General features: G+C 48.8%; 2 protein-coding genes across 5 annotated transcripts in view; one reads left to right on the top strand and one right to left on the bottom strand.

The window, feature by feature from the left end:
* TECR (trans-2,3-enoyl-CoA reductase) overlaps positions 1 to 4,097 on the bottom strand; it is a 28,031-nt gene extending 23,934 nt beyond the window's left edge. Inside the window, exon 1 of one of the 2 annotated variants that reach the window (XM_040240950.1) lies at positions 3,909 to 4,097. In XM_040240950.1, coding sequence (XP_040096884.1) covers positions 3,909 to 3,923 — 15 coding nt within the window. In that variant the 5' untranslated portion in view covers positions 3,924 to 4,097. The remainder of the gene's footprint in view (positions 1 to 3,908) is intronic. The other variant, XM_040240949.1, reaches the window with a different exon arrangement.
* Positions 1 to 16,873, top strand: part of DNAJB1 (DnaJ heat shock protein family (Hsp40) member B1) — a 29,252-nt gene extending 12,379 nt beyond the window's left edge. The window contains exons 2-4 of one of the 3 annotated variants that reach the window (XM_040240953.1): positions 5,207 to 5,330; positions 14,579 to 15,159; positions 15,458 to 16,873. In XM_040240953.1, the coding sequence (XP_040096887.1) occupies positions 14,668 to 15,159; positions 15,458 to 15,688 (723 nt within the window). In that variant the 5' untranslated portion in view covers positions 5,207 to 5,330; positions 14,579 to 14,667 and the 3' untranslated portion in view covers positions 15,689 to 16,873. Of the gene's footprint in view, positions 1 to 4,941; positions 5,331 to 13,146; positions 13,454 to 14,578; positions 15,160 to 15,457 lie in introns of those variants that run through there. The other 2 variants (XM_040240952.1, XM_040240951.1) reach the window with 2 other exon arrangements.
* Positions 16,874 to 19,052: the final 2,179 nt, after the last annotated feature.

Here is a 19,052-nt window from a genome sequence, read left to right as displayed (position 1 = left end):
CACGTTAACACAGTGCTTGATGGCTACAAAAACTCAAATTATCCCTCACCTTCTACTTCAAAGGGACCCAAGGATTCAGAAGGAAAAAACTACATGAGACAGCAGACACTTAAGATCCCACCTCCCAGGTTAAACACATTTATATTTTACTGTATTTATTACAACAGATTCCTTAAAAAAAAAAAAAAGACATAGCTGAAGCCCTCACTAGGCCTTTTCCTCCCGTTCCATCCCTCCCCAAGCAATGGTTCCTCTTACTGTGTAATTCCCATACATTTCTAACCTCATATTACAATTTATCCTTTAATTAGGTGTCTATCCACAAAACAACACATATAAGTCTCATTTGGTTTTTTTTTTTAATTGAAAAAACCTTTTGCTATTTGCTTTTTTCTACTCAACATGATGTCTGGAGATTTATTAAAGGACCAAGTAAATCAAACTAAATTGCTTTTCATATGAAGAAATCACGCACAACAGTTAAAATAAATGAACCAGTGCTGCATGCAGCACCTCCTCTTTTATAAATACCCCTTATGATGTAGTTCCAGCAATTTCATAATGTTATTACTGGCCTTTGCTGTCACAATTATTTTGCTCCAAGGAGCTCAGAGAGATTAAGTAACCTGCCCTAGGCTAGTTATTTAGTGAGTGGCAGAGCCAGGCCCATAAGGCTCAAGCACCTCTGACACCATTATACATGGGTCCACATTCTCCTTTACTTCCCCCTTCCTATCCAGTTCTCTGGCTCAAACAGTTGCCTCCTGAGCAGAACTCTACTTCCAGAACTTTCACATACTTACTCCTGTGGAGAAAGCGGAAGCAAGAATTATATTATTAACAAGATGAGTACCAACAAAGCTACCCTTTTGAGGGGAGGCATGGAAGAGCAGAAGATTCTAAATGGGGACCTAAATGGGACCCTAAATGGAAGATCCTATTGCGGACCCCAGGAGGAAGAGGCTGCCTTGCCTCCGGGGCTCCCGCTATGGGAAATGGGCAGTGACCCAGGCTCAAGGAAGCTGAGATGGACGCATCTTCCCAGGAATCAGGAGATTCCTTTACAAGATAAGAGCTGAGCTGCTACTGGGATCATTACCTGGACCTCTCATCTGCAATGGCAAAACAAAATTTAAAAAAAAAAAAATTTGTATAGCTTTGGATAAGCAGTTCTCTTGATGACCTTGGCTTCCCTGGTGGCTCAGAAGGTAAAGCGTCTGCCTGCAGTGCGGGAGACCAGGGTTCAATCCCTGTGTCGGGAAGATCCCCTGGAGAAGCAAATGGCAAGCCACTCCAGTACTCTTGCCTGGAAAATCCCACGGACAGAGGAGCCTGGTAGGATATAGTCCATGGGGCCCCAAAGAGTCGGACACGACTGAGCGACTTCACTTTCACTGACCAGAATCCTACCTGCCTCAAATATCAGATATCAATCCTCATTCACTTTACTGTGTCACTGAGTGAGCCCCGCACCTTTCTGAGCATCATCTTTCTCTCTTGTAAATTACATTCCATAATCTCCAAGGTCTCTCCCAGTCAAAAAGGTCTTTCTGGTGGGTGTTAATCACCCAGTGGTTTAGGGATTGCTTTGGGGGCAGGGGAGGGCAGGTGGAGAGATGTGGAAGAACAGACTTAGTCCCAAATAGAAATACAGTCTTTCTCAAGGTGTTAAATGTGAAGGAAAGAATCTCTGCTATTTTTATTGATCTGCAACAAACACCTGTAATAGAGTTGACCAGCCTGCTGTGCAAACTGGGCTGAGAGATATTTCACTCCTGTACAGAAAGCCTGGAGCTACCACCTCAGTGCTTACGTGGCAAATGTCAGCAGAGAATGATATAACACAGAACATGGAAATACAACAACTTTATTTTTTTCCTCCAAGGTCACTTTGAACAGTGAGTTTGAAGCTTCTACTTTCAGGAGGGACAGGGTTTGAGTGTCCTCCCGATTCAAGCCATTACTCTAAGACTGTGACAAGCTTGCAGAACAAAAGTGTCCACCCCAAGGATCCTCAGGGGCCTACCTTATCTGCCTGCCAACTACCAAAACTAACTCCATTTTGTCAAAGGCCATATGTATCTCCATCCTCCATCTTTCATACTGAATGTGGGTTTTTTCTCCAGGGTTACAGAGAGGCTTTGAAAGGTAAAACTGTATTAGAAGAACTGTATTAGAAGAATTTCACTCTACAGTCATAAAGTTGAAAGAGGCATAAGAGATTACTAAATTCTACCTCCTCATTTTTGTGCCACGTCAAAAATCATTAACGACTTCTAGGTTAAAGGTTTCAAAAGATTCTGGGTAAATTACCACAGAAAGTAATAACAGTAATAGCAGCAGTAGTAAAGGGGCTGGGCAGAAGCAGTGGTATTTCACTAGCAAACAAAAATCAGACTGTCTCCTTACACTTATATGAACCACCTAACATGATCAAATTCAAAGAGACAGAAAGTAGAATGACAGTTGCCAGGGGCTGGGCAAAGGAGAGAAGGGGGTTAGTGTTTAATGGGTACAGAGTTTCTGTTAAAAAGAACAGAGTTCTGGAGGTGGATGTGGATGATGGTTATGGTGGTTATTTAATGCCACTGAACTGCACCCTTAAAAATTATTAAGACGGTAAATTTTATCTGTATTTTAACACACTTTTCTAAACCCGGAAAGGGGGGAAAAAAAGTCTCTCAACTGGCTAATTTTCATTTGGGGACCAGTATGGCAAAGTGGTTAACAACTGACACTCTGGAGTCCTGAGTTTTACTAACGAGCTGGGGACCTTTGAGCAAGTCATTTGACATCTCTGAGACTGTTTCTTCATATACAGAAACAACAATAATAATAGTCTCCTATCTCACAAGGCTGTGAGGCTAAGAAAACAAGGTAACAGACTCTCACTGGCAGAAAAGTAACACTCTCTAAATTATTATTATGAACTTTAATAATAAATTAATCATTTAATGCTACTTATAGTGAAGTGAAGTAGCTCAGTCGTGTCTGACTCTTTGCGACCCCATGGACTGTAGCCCACCAGGCTCCTCCCTCCATGGGATTCTCCAGGCAAGAATACTGGAGTGGGTTGCCATTTCCTTCTCCAGGGGATCTTCCCAAGCCAGGGATCGAACCCGGGTCTCCTTTATTGCAGGCAGATGCTTTAACCTCTGAGCCACCAGGGAAGCCCAATGCTACTTATAAGCCAGCAATAATTAAGTTATTAATATTATATTATCAGCTAGGTTGATAAGTTCATCAGAACACTTCGTTTTAAGTGTAAAAGAGGCCCCAGGTAGGAGTCAGAAGCCCTGAACTTCTAAAGTGACTGTGGGTGTGAGATTTCTCCTCGGTGACACGCAGGGCTTGACAGAGATGATCTCTTAGATTAACAGAAAGCAAAGATCAGCTTTGCTGTTCAGCAGGAGCCAGCACTGCAGCTACACCTACTTCACCGCCTAAGCCGCGCAGGGTGCCCTCCCGGGCGAGGAAAAGGGTCCAAAGGTCATGCAAGAGAGGGCTGACTGCAAACCCCTTTCTAAGCCCGAGGCGGAGGCCTGGTGCAAGGTTTGTGCAAGATACCCTTAAGAGTGAGAACAAGGGTTCCACACCCTCGTTCCTCCCCTACCAAAGTCTACAATTCATCCTGCAGGGGGAGCTGCGAGGAACCTGCAACCTTCCCAGGTCCTGCAGAGACCCCCAAGAAAAGGCACCCCAAAAACAGCCAGGGTTGCAGAATTATAAATACCTCCCCCGCACATGCGCACTGAGATTTACGAGTGGACCTGGGCACCACGCGCGCCTACTGCGCCTGCGCCGTCCGGCTCTCTTTTCTGGGCACAGGACGTAAAAGGGGGACTGTCTCCCGAAAAAGAAAAATAGGTCTGCAGCAGTCGCTCAATCCCCGCTTTCTCGTTTCTTACCTCATAGTGCTTCATGGCTCCCCCGCACGGCGGCTGCTACTCCTGCTACCTGCGCGCGATACACCACAGAGTATATCACCCGGGGACCACCGCCGCTCGAGACTAACCACGGACCTGCATCTGCCCCGCCCCTCCCCGCCGCTCGCGCCCCTCCAGCCAATCAGTGCGCAAGGCGCCCACCTTCTTCCCCGCCCTGCAGAGCCGGTCTGCGCAGGAACTAGCTGCTCTCGCCAGGGAGCTAGCCAATCAGCTTCCGGGACCCACCGTGGGGGGCGGAGCACGGGCAAGAGGGAGGAGGATGGAGGAAACAGAAGGGTCTTGGCGATCCACCAATCAAAGAGGGCCTCCGGTCGCGCGAGCCCGTTGCCCCGCCCCTTGGTGCCGTCTCTGTGGAAACCAAGAGAAGCGACGGTTATAGCAAGGCGGGGGGAGGGAGGTAGCAGTTGAGTGACAGGGAAGGCGACATCCACCCGGCAGCTCGACTGGGTGAATTCGGAGGTGGGCGGCCCCCGGGGAGTACCGAGGAGCAACGGGAGAGGGCAAGGGGTTGGGGGTATGGGCTGGGGCACCTGGATGGAGCGGCTGCTCCGGCGAGGGAACCCCTGTCACGAATGGGAGGAAAGTAAAGGGGAAAGAGGTGGGAAAAAGCTCTCAGGCACACACCCCGCAACTTGTAACCTGAGCTCTCTCACTATTCTGGGGGTGTCTTCACTGTCCTTTCTAATGCACGTCCCCGCCCACTTTTGTCTCTACCTGTACTGCCGGTATGGTCACCGCTGGCCACATGTGGCTACTGAGTCCTTGAAACGTGGCTGATCAAAATTGAGATGTGCTGTAAAAGTGAAACACACGGGGATTTCAGAAACTTAGTATGAAAAGGAAGATGTAAAAAAAACACACCTCATTGATCAACTTTTATGTTGATTAGTGCTATTATTATTGATGATATTATCAACAATAATATTATTAGTTATGTAATTAATGGTATGCTGAAATATTATTTTGGACATATTGGGTACAAATATATTATTAAAATTAAATTCCTGGGTTTTTTTACTTCTTTGATATGCCTATTGGAACATTTAAAATCAGACACAGCTTGGATGTGGCTGGCCTGGCAGTTGTGTGTCTCACACTGGACAGTGCTGGTTTGGGGTCATGTCATGCTTTTGTTCCATTGATTATTATGAGCAGGCTGGGGAGGTTGGTTGCCACTACACACACATACAGACTCAAGCAGACACTTAAAACAGGACTTGGCACCCCCCCTTACCTTATCTCCTTTCTCCTGGTTCCAGACCCCACCCCTGAGCCTTCTTCAACTGTTGAGCGCTCCAGAACTCAGAGGCCTGGCATCAGAGACGTGGTGAGAAGTCTTCAAAGACAGATTGTTGGTTCACAGGAGAGCAGGGCGGGGAGAAGGTGAGTCAGTGCTCAGCACTTATTCATCCAGGTTAGGCTCTAGAAATTTCTGAAGCTACAACTTTTGGGGACCCCTGTCTCAGAATAAAGGAAGCTAAGTCATTACCTTTTTCAGGACTTCCCTGGTGGTCCAGTGGTTAAGACACTCTGCTTCCACTGCAGGGGGCCCAGAGTTCAAACCCTGGTTACTGAAATAAAACCCCAAAGAAATTAATTACCTTTTTCCTCAGGCCTATCTGGGCAAAACAGAGGATTTTTTTTTTGTCTTGGCTGCATGGGTCTCCGTTGCTTTGTGCGGGCTCTCTCTAGTTGCAGTGAGTCAGGGCTTCTCTTTGTTGTGGTACTCAGGCTTCTCACCGTGATGGCTTCTCTTGTGGGGCATGGGCTCCAGGTGCATGGGCATCAGTAGCTGTGGCACACAGGCTCAGTAGTTGTGGTGCACGGACTTAGAGCCCTGAAGCATGCGGGATCTTCTCTGACCAGGGATCAAACCCCCTGTCCCCTGCATTGGCAGGGGGATTCTTATCCACTGCGTGAAGTCCCATGAAGTGTTTTATACTTGTACTTTCCAAAGCACAGATCTTTTCCTGTTGGCAGTTGTGGAGCTCATAGTGCCTGTTGTGTACCTGAGAGCCTTTGTGTACCAACAGGGCTTGTTTCCTGGCTTCATGGAGAAGGGTAGGAGATTACTCACTCAGAAGCCACAAGTTTAGCGACTTCCCTGGTGGTCCAGTGGCTAAGACTCCATGCTTCCAATGCAGGGGACCTGGGTTCCAATCCCTGGTCAGGGAACTAGATCTTATACACTGCAACTAAGGCCCAGTGCAACCAAATAAATAAATATTTTTTAAAAACGGAACAAGCCACAAGTTAAAATCCTACCAGGTTGAGTTACTTGAAGCATCTACTTCTGAGATGCTAAGGGGGTATAGGGTTGAACCCCTAAAATCTAGCCACGTTTTGCCAGCAATTTCCAGGTTCTCCAGTGTGGTGTAAGTAGGTGTGTCTTCCCTACTGCTGGGTTCCAGCTAGGTAAGGCATATGGTGTCCAAAGGGATGTCATTTTTGGAGATCCCACACACATTCCTACAGGCTTGGGACATTCTGGAATTTCCCTTTGGGGGCTGCTTTCCTGAGCCCTGAACTCACTCAACAGGCACCAAATAATTTTGTGAACGTAATATGCTGTGTGCCAGCTGGGGCATACAAATAACTTCCACCCATCTCCTCACCTACAAGAAACTGATAGAAAGGCATGATCCAGCCTGCAGAGGGGAAGTCCTCTTTGGTTTTGATGGGTATTACAGGTGGAGAGGTGGATTTCCCAGGTGGCTTAGTGGTAAAGAATCTGCCTGTCAGTGCAGGAGACATAGGAGACTCAGGTTCAATCCTTGGGTCGGGAAGATCCCCAGAGGAGGAAATGGCAACCCACTCCAGTATTCTTAGCTGGGAAATCCCATGGACAGAGGAGCCTGGTGGGCTACAGTCCATGGCATCATAAAGAGTCAGACACGACTGAGTTACTGAACACACACAAGTGTGAGGACCCCTTGTTGGCCTCATCTGGTTTGCAGTAATCAGGCTGCCAGCACAAACAGAATTCATCCTCGGAACAAAGGCTGGCCACTTTGTTCAAGCCACTCAGGACACTGTACCATGGCTCTGTCTGTACCTGTCGATAGGGACAGCTAGTTTCCCCAGGACACTGGCTGATTCCTAATGGTGACAAGTAAATACGTTTGGTATTTGCTGAGCCAAATGTAACCAGCCCCTTAAAGCAGTTTCCAAAGGGGGAATTCCAGAAAGGTCTTACGCTGTGGCACTGTTGAAGGGTGAGCAGGGCCTCCTTGGGTCTCAGATTCAGGCGAACCCATGGACCTGGAAGATCTGGTGTGTTTGGTTGTGTCAGTCTCACAAGTTCTTTTTCTTTTTTTTAATTCCAGAGTAATTGCTTTACAATGCTGTGCTGGTTTCCGCTGTACAACAATGTGAATCAGCCAAAAGTATACATATATCTCCTCCCTCTTGAGCCTTCCCCTGCAACCCCCATCCCAGCCCTCTAGGTCATCACAAAGCACCGAGACAAGCTCTTTTTCTATTTCCCAGGTGCAAGTAAGATAGGATCTTGATTCTTCCAGGAACCTGGCTTGGCTTGTTTTGGGGTGTGTGATCAAACTGGTTCAGAGCTGTGTGAGGGAAGGTAGAGCCTACAGCAGACAAGCCAGGGCTGATTTGCAACTTTCCACTCTGTCAGGAACCCCAGAGAGAAGTTTCCCAACCTTTCTGCCTTTTGAATTTTTAAATTTGTGGGATGTATTTTCTTTCTTTTTATTGAGATATAGTTTACATTCAGTAAAAATCACCTTTTCTGCTGTAATGTTCTAAATAAATACAGTCATGTAACCACCATCACAGTCAAGATATGGAACATTTCCATCATCCCCCCAAATTCCCCTGTCTCCCTTTGTCAAAGATCCCAGCCCCTGGCAACCACTGATCCAGTTTCTGCATCAATACTTTTACCTTTCCCAGAAGTTCCTTAAAATGGAATCACACAGTGCACAGACTTTTGAAACTGGCTTCTTAACATAATGCATTTGAGGTTCCTCTGTGTTGCTTCCTGTGTCAATAGCTCAAGCCTTTTTTATGACTGAATAGTATTCAGTTTGTTTACATTTCACCCACGGAAAGACATTCAGGTTTTAATGGCTGTTGGTAATGACAAATAAAGCCTTGATAAGTATTTGCTCACTGGTTTTTATGTGAACATAGGTTTTTATTTCACATGGGCATTCCACCAGGGCAGATTGTTAGCTTATATGACTGTAATGCTTTTGAAGTTCTTTTTGATGAAGAGAAGAAGAGTTGAAAAGAGTGGTGATGCTTTTTTTAAAAAAAAATTAAGGCTTTATCATCATCTGAATCACATCTTAACACAAGCTGAGTGCTCACCATAAACACTCAATATGCTAAACAGTTTACACCTCAGCATTTTATTCACTAGGTGACCTCAGGCAAGTCACGTAACCTCTCAGAGCCTTGGTTTCCCTACCTGTAAAACAGAGGTAATGAGGTAATCCAACCTCTTAGGATTCTTTTTTTTTAATGAAGTTCTTTTTGGCGGTGCTGGGTCTTCGTTGCTGCACTCGGGCTGTCTCTAGCTGCAGAGCTTTGGCTTCTCTTTGTGGCTTCTCTTGTTGCAGAGCACGGGCTTTAGGCACAAGGGCTTAGTTGCCCCACAGCACGTGAGATCTTCCTGGACCAGGGATGGAACCCAATTCCCTGCACTGGCAAGCAGATTCTTAACCACTGGACTACCAGGGAAGCCCCTCACAGGATTATTGTCAGGATTAAATGAGTTCATACACATTGAGTGTTTGGAACCGATTTGACACAGAGTAGGACCTTGTCAGTGTTAGCTATTATTATAAGGTTTATTGCCTGGGCCCTCTCAAATTCACATAGCAACCCTGGGAGGCAAGATCTACTCTTATCCCAATTTTATGGAGGACATACTTAGCAATTACAGAGAATAAGTTGTGCAAGATCACATGGGCAATAAATAAGCAAACAGCAGGTCCAGGTTCTCAACTAAGGCTGACTGACTCCAGACTGACCTGCTTAGTTCTTATAGTCTTAGTTCTTAGTTCTACCAATGAAACAGAAGCAATAAGATATATGTGTTTGTGTGTCTGTGTATTAAGAGACTTGTTTCAGGCATTGGCTCTCACAATTGTGAGGGATGGCAAGGCAAGTGTGAAATCCGTAGGGCAGACCGGCAGGTCTTGGCCAGGAACTAATGCTTCATTCTCAGGCAGACCTCCATATTTGCTTTTAAGGTCTTTCAGTGTTTGCCTTGAAAGCCTTTCAAGTGACTGAATGAGGTCTACCCACAAAATCAAGGGTCATCTCCTGTACTTAAAGCCAACTGATTATAGATGTTAACCTAACCACATCTGCAAAACACCTTCACAGCAGCACTTAGATTAGTGTTTAATTGAATAACTGGGTACTATTGCCTAGCCAAGTCTATGCATACAACTACCCATCACATTGTCTCCTGTTCTCTGAGTTGATAGCTCAAACCTCTGCTAAGTTTCTGTGAAAGTCACTTTTCCAGTAACATTCCAACGTGCCTGGTGAGGGAATTCCCTGGAAGTCCAGTGGCTAGGACTCTGCACTTTCATTGCCCAGGGTGCAGGCTCAATCCCTGGTTGGGGAACTAAGATTCCACAAGCCACTCAGCCTGGCTGGGAAAAAAAAAAAACAGTGCCCAGTGAATATGTGTCCAGGTCAAAGAACATAATAACAGCAGTTGAGTTTGGACTCTTTTTTTTTGGGGGGGGGGGGGGGCTTAAACAGTTAAAACTTCCTGAATATGACCCAGGCTTACTCAAGGAAGGGAGATTTCCCAGCCCTAAGGTTGCCCCCAAACACAAAGACACCCCTTGCATGATGTTTTTGGTCTACCAGAGCTATGTGAAAACCTTTAGAGGCCTCCACATCTGTTAACTTTTTTTTTAGGGTGGGTTTATAAGTGGCATGTGGGATCTTAGTTCCCTGACTAGGGATCAAACCCACGCCCCCTGCAGTGGAAGCAGGGAGCCTTAACCACTGGACCACCAGAAAAGTCCCCACATCTGTAATTCCCTTTTTTTTTTAAATTTTTGGCCACACAGCATGTGGGATCTTAGTTCCCTTACCAAGTACTGAACCCATTCCCCCTGCATTAGAAGCAGAATCCTAACCACTGGACTGCCAAATCCCCACATCTGTAACCCTTAAATTTATAAGCGTGAAGAAATCCACAAGCTCTGGGTTTTTTCCCCCATGATGACTCTCCCACTATCTCTTTATGTAACTTTATAAAAAAAAAATCAAACTCCCTCCCCTCCATGACTGGTTCAGGACCCCTACAGTGCTGTGCCCCTGGATATCCAGCCTAGACTCATCCTCCCATGTTGGCTGGTGTGTGTGGCTTAGTCCAGAGTCCTTTGATGGTGGTGGTTTAGTCGCTAAGTTCTTTCTGACTGTTTTTGACCCCATTGACTATAGCCCACCAGGATCCTCTGTCCATAGGATTTTCCAAGCAAGAGTACTGGAGTGGGTTGCCATTCCCTTCTCCAGGAGATCTTCCTGACCCAGGGATTGAACCCGGTTCTCCTGCACTGCAGGCAGATTCTTTACCAACTGAGCTACCAGGGAATCCCTTACTGACACAGTTACACTGAGGTCAGGGAGTGGCCAGGGATGGCTGTAAGGCCATGGCGTCTTTCTCAAGAGTTCCAGCTTGCACAAGGGCAGTGGTTACCAGAAATGTTTTGCTGTGGTCCTGCCAGGAAGGGGGATCCACCATTCAACCAGTTAGTCACCCCTTTGACAGAACTTCCTCTAAGCTAGGTCTGTCCCAGGCACTTTACAAATGTTGACTCAATGTCAACTTCAAAGCCCTATAAGGCTGGTACAGCTACTACCCTCATTGTACAGATGAGGAAGCTAAAGGCCCTGGAAGGCTCAGTAACCAGCCCAAGATCACCCAGCCAGAAAGTGCTGGAACCAAGAATGAAACGTGACTACTGGCTCCAGCACCAGTGTCACACCACCCAGACTTCCCAAGCAGTTCTTCCAAGAACCTTTCCCCTCTGTAGGCCACCTCCACCTACTCCCCTCTTCCCTTCTCAGGTGGTGCCTCTTTCTGAGCCTCCTTTCCACGTCAGCCCTGTCCTTGACCACAGACACCCCAGACTGTAGGAGCCAAAAGGGATCATGTTGCCCAGAGATGAAGATACTGAGGCCCTGAGAGGTGTATTGCCTGCCCATGTCTCCCCCACATCATGAAGGTAGTGGGGCGGGGGTAAAGAACCAGGTGCATTAAAAACAGCCAGGACTTTTTAGTCCACGGAGGGAGAGGGGCAATTGAGTCTGGCCCGGCCTGAAAGGTAGGGCAGGTGGAAATCAACGAGAACTTCTTGCCAGAAAAACATGAAGAAATCCCAGGAAACTAGTAAAGGAAAAAGAAAAGAGGATAGCCTGACTACCTCTCAGAGGAAGCAGCGGGACTCTGAGATCATGCAACAAAAGCAAAAGGCAGCCAATGATAAGAAGTCTATGCAAACGAGAGAAATAATGACTATCTGGAAAACCAGGGTGCTACTGCAAACTAGGTGTATCATAAGCTCTACGATCAAGATTTTGTAGAGTGAACAGTCAGTACATGTTATATCCTTACAAAACTATTTTAAACTTTTCCTTTCAACCTGACTTAGTGTGATGTTTCAGAACCATTCTTCAAAGAATAAAACACTAACCATGCATATGAAAATAAATAAAAATAAAAACAGCCAGGAATATTTACGAAGCTTTGGTTCCAGACACTTCCTGGCACTGGAGACTCAGCACTGACAGGACCCAGTCCCTGACTTTACGGTGATTCCAGGCTAGGAGCGGGGGAGACATTTAACATGAAAACCAAGGAACAATTTCGGATTTCAGTGGCGGGTGTCCTTGAAAAAACGGTAAAATGAGAGGCCTGAAGGGCTGGACTGAGAAGACCTCTGCAGGGAGGTGAACTTTTGCTCCCGGTGCTCACCTTACTTTGCAGGGTCCTTTATGACTGAGGACGCAGATAGCACTGGAACTCCCACCTGCATTCTGCTCACAAAGAGTTGGATATGACTGAGCATGCACACACAGCTGGTAGAACAGGGCGGGTGACTATTTTTATTTCCAGAAGGAAGCGGGTGTCTGGGGCTAGGGAAAATTAGGCAACTCACACGGCCCAGAGACACCTGGCAGGAACTCATTCCTGGCCCGGTGAGATAGGGGCGGGCATATTTGCATCTGCTAGTGAAGGGGCTAATAGATGGGGAAACAATGGAAACAGTGAGAGACTTTTATTTTCTTGGTCTCTAAAAATCACTACAAATGGTGACGGCAGCCATGAAATTAAAAGACGCTTGCTCCTTGGAAAAAAAGCTATGACCAACCTAGACAGCACATTAAAAAGCAGACACATTACTTTGCCAACAAAGGTCCATCTAGTCAAAACTATGGTTTTTCCAGTAGTCATGTATGGATGTGAGAGTTGGGCCATAAAGTTGAGCACGGAAGAACTGATGCTTTTGAACTGTGGTGTTGGAGAAAACTCGAGACTCCCTTGGACTGCAAGAAGATCAAACCAGTCAATCCTAAAGAAAATCAGTCCTGAATATTCACTGGAAGGACTCATGCTGAAGCTGAAGCTCCAATACTTTGGCCACCTGATGCGAAGAACTGACCACTGTGAAAAGACCCTGATGCTGGGAAAGATTGCAGGCAGGAGGAGAAGGGGACAACGGAGAATGAGATGGTTGGATGGCATCAACCACTCGTTGGGACATGAGTTAGAGCAAGCTTCGGGAGTTGGTGATGGACAGGGAAGGCTGGCGTGCTGCAGTGAGGTCACACAGAGTGGGACACGAATGAGAGGCTGAACTGAACTGTGAAGGGGAGGGTCTTCCCCAGATCCGCCTCTTCCTGGAGTAGCGCGTCGTAACCTATTGACCCAGACAGGAGGCGGGCCGCAAGGCCGGCCTGGCTGCAGGAAGCAATAAAACATGGGTCGCTATTGGTGCCCGCGGAGGGTGGGCGGGGCCTCCGTCGCCCTGGGCGCGCGCCGCTGAGAAGCGTTGCCCGGGACGGGGCGGGGCCGCGCGCCGGAGGCCGTTGGCGGCGCGGCCCCGCCCCGGATGTCGCGCGTCGCAGCCTGGACGACGGGGATTGGCCAAAGCCGCGTGGGGGGCGGGGCGGAAGGTTCTGGAGGGGGCTGGCGGGCTCTGGAAGCTTCCGCCGGACCGGTATATAGAGTCCGGGACGGGGCGGTGGCGGAGCCGGGGGACGGCGACAGCTGGGTGGCGGGCCGCAGGCGGGGGCAATGGGAAAGGACTATTACCAGACGCTGGGCCTGGCCCGCGGTGCGTCGGACGAGGAGATCAAGAGGGCCTATCGCCGTCAGGCGCTGCGTTACCACCCGGACAAGAACAAGGAGCCCGGCGCTGAGGAGAAGTTCAAGGAGATCGCCGAGGCCTACGACGTGCTCAGCGACCCGCGCAAGCGCGAGATCTTCGACCGCTACGGGGAGGAAGGTGCGTGCGCGCGCGCAGCCGGGGGCGCGCCCTCGCCGTTTGACAGGCGGAGAAACCGAGGCAGGGTGGCCTCGCTGCAGCATCTCCGGGGGCTGCTGCGGACGCAGGGGTTGAAGCAGCCCCCGCCCTCTGGCCACAAGGGCCTCCGCCCTCGGATTGGCGGCCGGCCGATGGGAGGAGGGGCCCTGGCCGCGCTGCTTGTTCAGAAGCTTCTAGTATGTCTGGGGCTGCCCCTCCCTGGGCTCTCACCGCCACCCACGTCCGGGGGTGCGGGTGCAGAAAGAGAGGGTTCGGAGACCTAGCTTGGCTGCTGGCGCTGCGGGCCGGGGCTCACCTGTGCGAGGTGGGAGGCTCTGCCACCTCGGGGTTCAGGTTAGGACCTCTGGCTGAGCCCTGGGCACAGGCTGCGAGTAGTGAGCCTGCAAATGAGGTGCCAATTAGCGCCGAGCGGCCTCCCGCGCCTCCGAGGGTGGAGTGAGGTAATCCTTGTAAAGTGCTTACCTAGTTGGCCGTCAAGGTGCAGGGAACAGTGGGGCCAGCCCTCTTCAGGGAAAAAGAAAGCTTTCTTGTCCTGTCTCCCGTTGATGACTCAGGCAGGTTGCTGGGCTTGGTCCTCAGGAAGAAGTGGCTAATTACATGAGAATGAGGGCAGTTAGTGCCAGGGTGCGAGAATTTGAAAGTCTGCATTTGCAGTTTCACGTTCCTTTTACTACTCTCCCACACGTCTCTAGCAGTAGGGGATTTAAGAGTAAGCATTTAGTGAAAACTGATCCGGGGTTAAGCATTTTTCATTGGATCTCTTAGTTTTCCGTACTCATTGTAACAGTGAGAGGGAAATGAGTTACTCAGATGTGAGGACCTGGGTGGCCCCAAGAGATGCCCATCTGAAAGCTTGAACCCTTCACCACTCTCTTGCCACAGTGGACTACCTGCCATAAGTGGGTGGGGGTTCTGTTTTGCTGCTGCAAGTGGGAGATAAAAGCTTGGAGTTCTTCCTTGTTCTTCCCTGACAGGCTAAAAAAAATGCCTCCCCCAATGGCTCCTAAGCTTTTTTCCTTGAAGGAAAGTTCCTGGAGAGTTGTGTTCCTAGCTCGCCATCTGATTTCTCCTGCTTTGGCTTTTCAGGCCTGAAGGGCAGTGGCCCCAGCGGCGGGAGCAGCGGTGGTACTAACGGTACCTCCTTCAGTTACACATTCCATGGAGACCCTCATGCCATGTTTGCTGAGTTCTTCGGTGGCCGAAATCCCTTTGACAACTTTTTTGGGCAGCGCAACGGGGAGGAAGGCATGGACATCGATGACCCGTTCTCTGGCTTCCCCATGGGCATGGGTGGCTTCACCAACATGAACTTTGGCCGCTCCCGCCCTGCCCAAGAGCCCACCCGAAAGAAACAAGATCCCCCCGTCACCCATGACCTTAGGGTCTCACTTGAAGAGATCTACAGCGGCTGTACCAAGAAGATGAAAATCTCTCATAAGCGGCTGAACCCCGACGGAAAGAGCATTCGCAATGAAGACAAAATCTTGACCATCGAAGTGAAGCGGGGGTGGAAAGAAGGGACCAAAATCACCTTCCCCAAGGAAGGAGACCAGACTTCCAACAACATTCCGGCCGATATTGTCTTTGTTTTAAAGGACAAGCCACACAATATCTTTAAGAGAGATGGCTCTGATGTCATTTATCCAGCCAGGATCAGCCTTCGGGAGGTAAGGCACTAGGCAGGGCAGCATCTGGGGAGGGAGAAGCTGCTTTGTGATGCTGTTCAGTGTTTGCTTGACAGATGTTTCTGGGCACTTGGTGCGGCCAGGCTTGGACAGTGCAATGGTGACAAGACTGTCCAGGGCTCTGTTTTTCCGGAGCTTCTGTGCTGGTGACCTGGGTAGATCTTAAGGCAGGGTCTTAGCTGCAGAGGTCTGATGGTGCTTACCCTCCAGTCAGCAGCCTCTGGGCAAGATGTGAGCTTCTTAAGCTACTCTTTCTAATGCTGTCCCTTTGCTTTCCAAGGCTCTGTGTGGCTGTACAGTGAATGTCCCCACTCTGGACGGCAGAACCATACCCGTTGTGTTCAAAGATGTCATCAGGCCTGGCATGCGGCGAAAAGTTCCCGGAGAAGGCCTCCCTCTCCCCAAAACGCCCGAGAAACGCGGGGACCTCATTATTGAGTTTGAAGTGATCTTCCCTGAAAGGATTCCCCAGACGTCCAGAACCGTTCTTGAGCAGGTTCTTCCGATATAGTCAACCCGTGTTCCCTAAGGACTGACCAGGGACCTTTCCAGAGCTCAAGGATTTCCGGACCGTTCCACCAGCTGTGGACCCGCGAGAGGTTGGGAGGGCTTTCATACTGCTGAATGTTTTCCAGAGAATATATTACAATCTTTCAAAGTCGTGCACTAGACTAAAGTTGTTTTTCGAGCGGTAGGGCGGCAGGTGGTGGGGACAGCAGGCAAAGGCAGTGCAGTCTGCCCCACTGGGTCCTTGCAGCCCTCCTGGGTGGTCAGCACCCCCCTCCTCCCTCTCCAGGCCCTGCCCAGGGGGAGAGGCAGACCGCGGACCCACAGCTGGACTTGATCTCCCTGGATCCCCCTGTTGTAGTCCCTCCGCTTGCAGACGTCCTGGGGTGTGGACCTGCCTTCATGGTTACCAGACCCTGTACACTCCTGAATTTCTTTTGTGTGATCAGTTCGTGTTTTATTCTGTATTTGTCTCCCCCATCTTGCCCTTCCCCTAAGAAACCCCGTCTTCTCTTTTACCATCTCAAATTGAGAATCTCAACTCTGGTTGTTGAACTGCCTGGCCAGCTCCCACAAGCAATACCTCCCTTGTTCCAGCAGGACCAAGGGAGCCGGCCTTCACTGAGTGAGTAACTTGTGCAACTGCCTCTCCCTCAAGGGTAGGGGACCTTCACTGGAGTCTTGACCCCGGGCTCCCAGACAGAGATCTTCACCTTCCTTTGCTGTGAGGCAATCTATTGGCACACCTGGGATTTCCCCGTGACCCAGGTCATTTTTTTTGTTCAATGGACTCTGGACTCTCTCAAAAGGATCTGATCCTTTTGAATTTTGCACAGCCCTAGCTATAATCCCTTTTGATAAAAGGGTCTTTGCTTCTGATTACAGGAGCACTGTGGAACGTCTGTAAATATGTTTTTATAATTCTGTGTAAAGTTGGTGTGCAGTCAGATGAAACCGGTCCACAGCAGCTGCTGCTCTCTGTATAGCGCCATGATGGAACTGAGAACGAACCTGGTGGAAGTGGGGGGCGGGGGGGCGGGGGGTGTCGGAACAAGTGTTTGTTCCTTGCAGGTCAGTCTGGTGCTCAGACTTTTAGACTTATTGTAAGTTGCCACTGCCAACACAAGACCAAAGCGTGTGACTTGTCAATGTGCAGCGTGACAGCATTAAAGACTGATGCTAAACCTCAGGGGAGCGGTCCTGCGACTCTGTTTAAGGGTTCTGCTGACGGGGGGATGGGGTGGGGTCGGGGCAGCCCTCCAGAGGCAGCCAGGGTGGGTGGGAGGGAGGGGCAGGCAGGAGGTAGGAGTCCTCTGCAAGGGAGAGAGAAGTTGCCCTCCTGAGCTAAATGTGGGGTGAACAAGAGAAACCCGCCGGACTGGATCTGGGCATCGGAAGAGCCCAGTGGATTCAGAGCTTGTTTTTTGGTGAAGGTTGGGGCCAAAGTTAAACAGATCCTTTCCCAGTCTTGCAAGATCTGGTTGCTGGGGCCAAGGAGAAGTGTGTGCCCTACTCTCTTAATCTCCACCCGCCCCCCAACGCCTGCTTTCTTGCTAGAACAAGCTGGTGTCACGCAGGCCCTGGCCAAACCAGATTAGGATTCCAGCCCAGGGCCACCCCACCCTGGTTAGGACCTATTTCCTGCCCTCCCTTTATTTGCAGGCCACTGAAACTGCTTTTACTTTGTAACTTTTTTTAAGGAACTGGTTTTATTATAAGGTAAGTAATTACACAGGCCAAAAACCCGCATTGCTATTTTGCTACAAGATATCTGGGTGTAGAAACTTAAATAACCATATTTAACATAACCTTGGAGGGCTTTCCCTTCCCACTGAAACAGTTTAACCACTGGAAGCAATCTAAGGGCAGTGCTGTCCCAGAGAACCTTCTTCAGCAATAGAAATGTTCTTTTTAAAACAAAGTCTTTTAAGATTCCACAGAACAAAGTTGCTTAGTAGCTATAGGTACATTTCAAGTGCTCAGCACCCACCCCTGGTGGCTAGCAGTGATTATTGGACAGCACGGATCTTAGAGGGCTTTTCACCCAAACCTAAGCCATGGGTCTCTTAGAGGAGTAGCTGCTTCGAGCCCAGAGAGGCCATCCTCGTTCGGAGGTGACCCCTGGAGTATTAGAGCCAAAAGGGACCCTATCACCACTTCTAGGATGAGGAATGATACTTATTGCAGAATTGGCCCTGGCCTCAACTGGGGTCACAGACCCCCCTGAGCTGCCATCCACCTGCCCCAGCCTCCCTCATTAACATAGCTGGTCTGTATGGGGTTCTTACCCAAGGGCTGTGGGCACAGATGTGCACAAAGCTTCAGTGTGTCACACGCAATCCTGGTAACTTGGAGAAATAACCTTCCTGTGGTGGTGGATGGGACAGTGCCACTCTTCAGGAGAAGGACAAGGACCCTAATAAACAGAGGCCTGTCCCTCGGATGCACAGCCTTTCCCCACACTGGACCTGGCTGCACGTGTGTGTCAGGTGTTTGGTTTGTCTGCAAGCTGCCTTCTCCCCTCGCTCCCTTAGCTTCCCTCTAAAGAATTTATTCTCCCACGATGCCTATCTGGCCACATTTCGGAGTTTGCTCCTTCCACAACAGTTGTGAGGGGAGCTGCCTCTGTTTTGCACCCACCTCGTGGGGTCGCAAAGAGCTGGACACAACTGAGCGACTAAGCACAGTATCTTTATCCATCACACCAGGAGTGCTGCATTTTTCCCTGATTCAAACAGTAGAAAACAAAAATTCACATTCAGCCTGTGGTGAGTAGTCAAGTTCCCTCCTTCCTTAGGACCACTGTAGACAAGCCATGGCATTAGAATTTTTTTTTTTCCTCTTAAAAAAAATTTTTTTGTGCAGCCTCCTAGAGTCAATCTGCTTATATAAGCATAAACATAATTTCTAAATTTTCAGTTTTGATTTTTGGCTATGTAATCACAGTACTGAATTTGTAAGGGCATATAGAGTTAAAAATTCTTCCCATGCTGCTTTTGGGTCCACCGCCAGGAAAATTTTCCCAGTTTTCTCCTGTGCCTTTCCTTCTGCGATGTTGCATGAAGACATTTTTCTTTTTTTACACAAATGGTACATACTGTACGCTCTGTGCCCCCCCACCCCCGCCTTTTTTTTTTTCCTCTCACATATGGAAATAGCTTCTTTCTCTCCTGTTTTTCCATATGTTGATTCTACCAGACACGTGCAGGTGGGCGTGAAGATCTAGCTTCATATTTGGAGGCTCCTATCTCTCCTCTATCATTGCTCCTGCTTCCAGGTTTGAATCTCAACCACTTTGTAGCTGTGTGACCCTGAGCAAGTGACTTGACTTCTCTGTGCCTCAGTTTTTTCAACTGTAGAATAAGCAT

This window comes from Oryx dammah, unplaced genomic scaffold (assembly GCF_014754425.2).
Source record: "Oryx dammah isolate SB20612 unplaced genomic scaffold, SCBI_Odam_1.1 HiC_scaffold_5, whole genome shotgun sequence".
Lineage (NCBI taxonomy): Eukaryota > Metazoa > Chordata > Mammalia > Artiodactyla > Bovidae > Oryx > Oryx dammah.
This window is presented reverse-complemented; position numbering and strand designations above follow the sequence as displayed.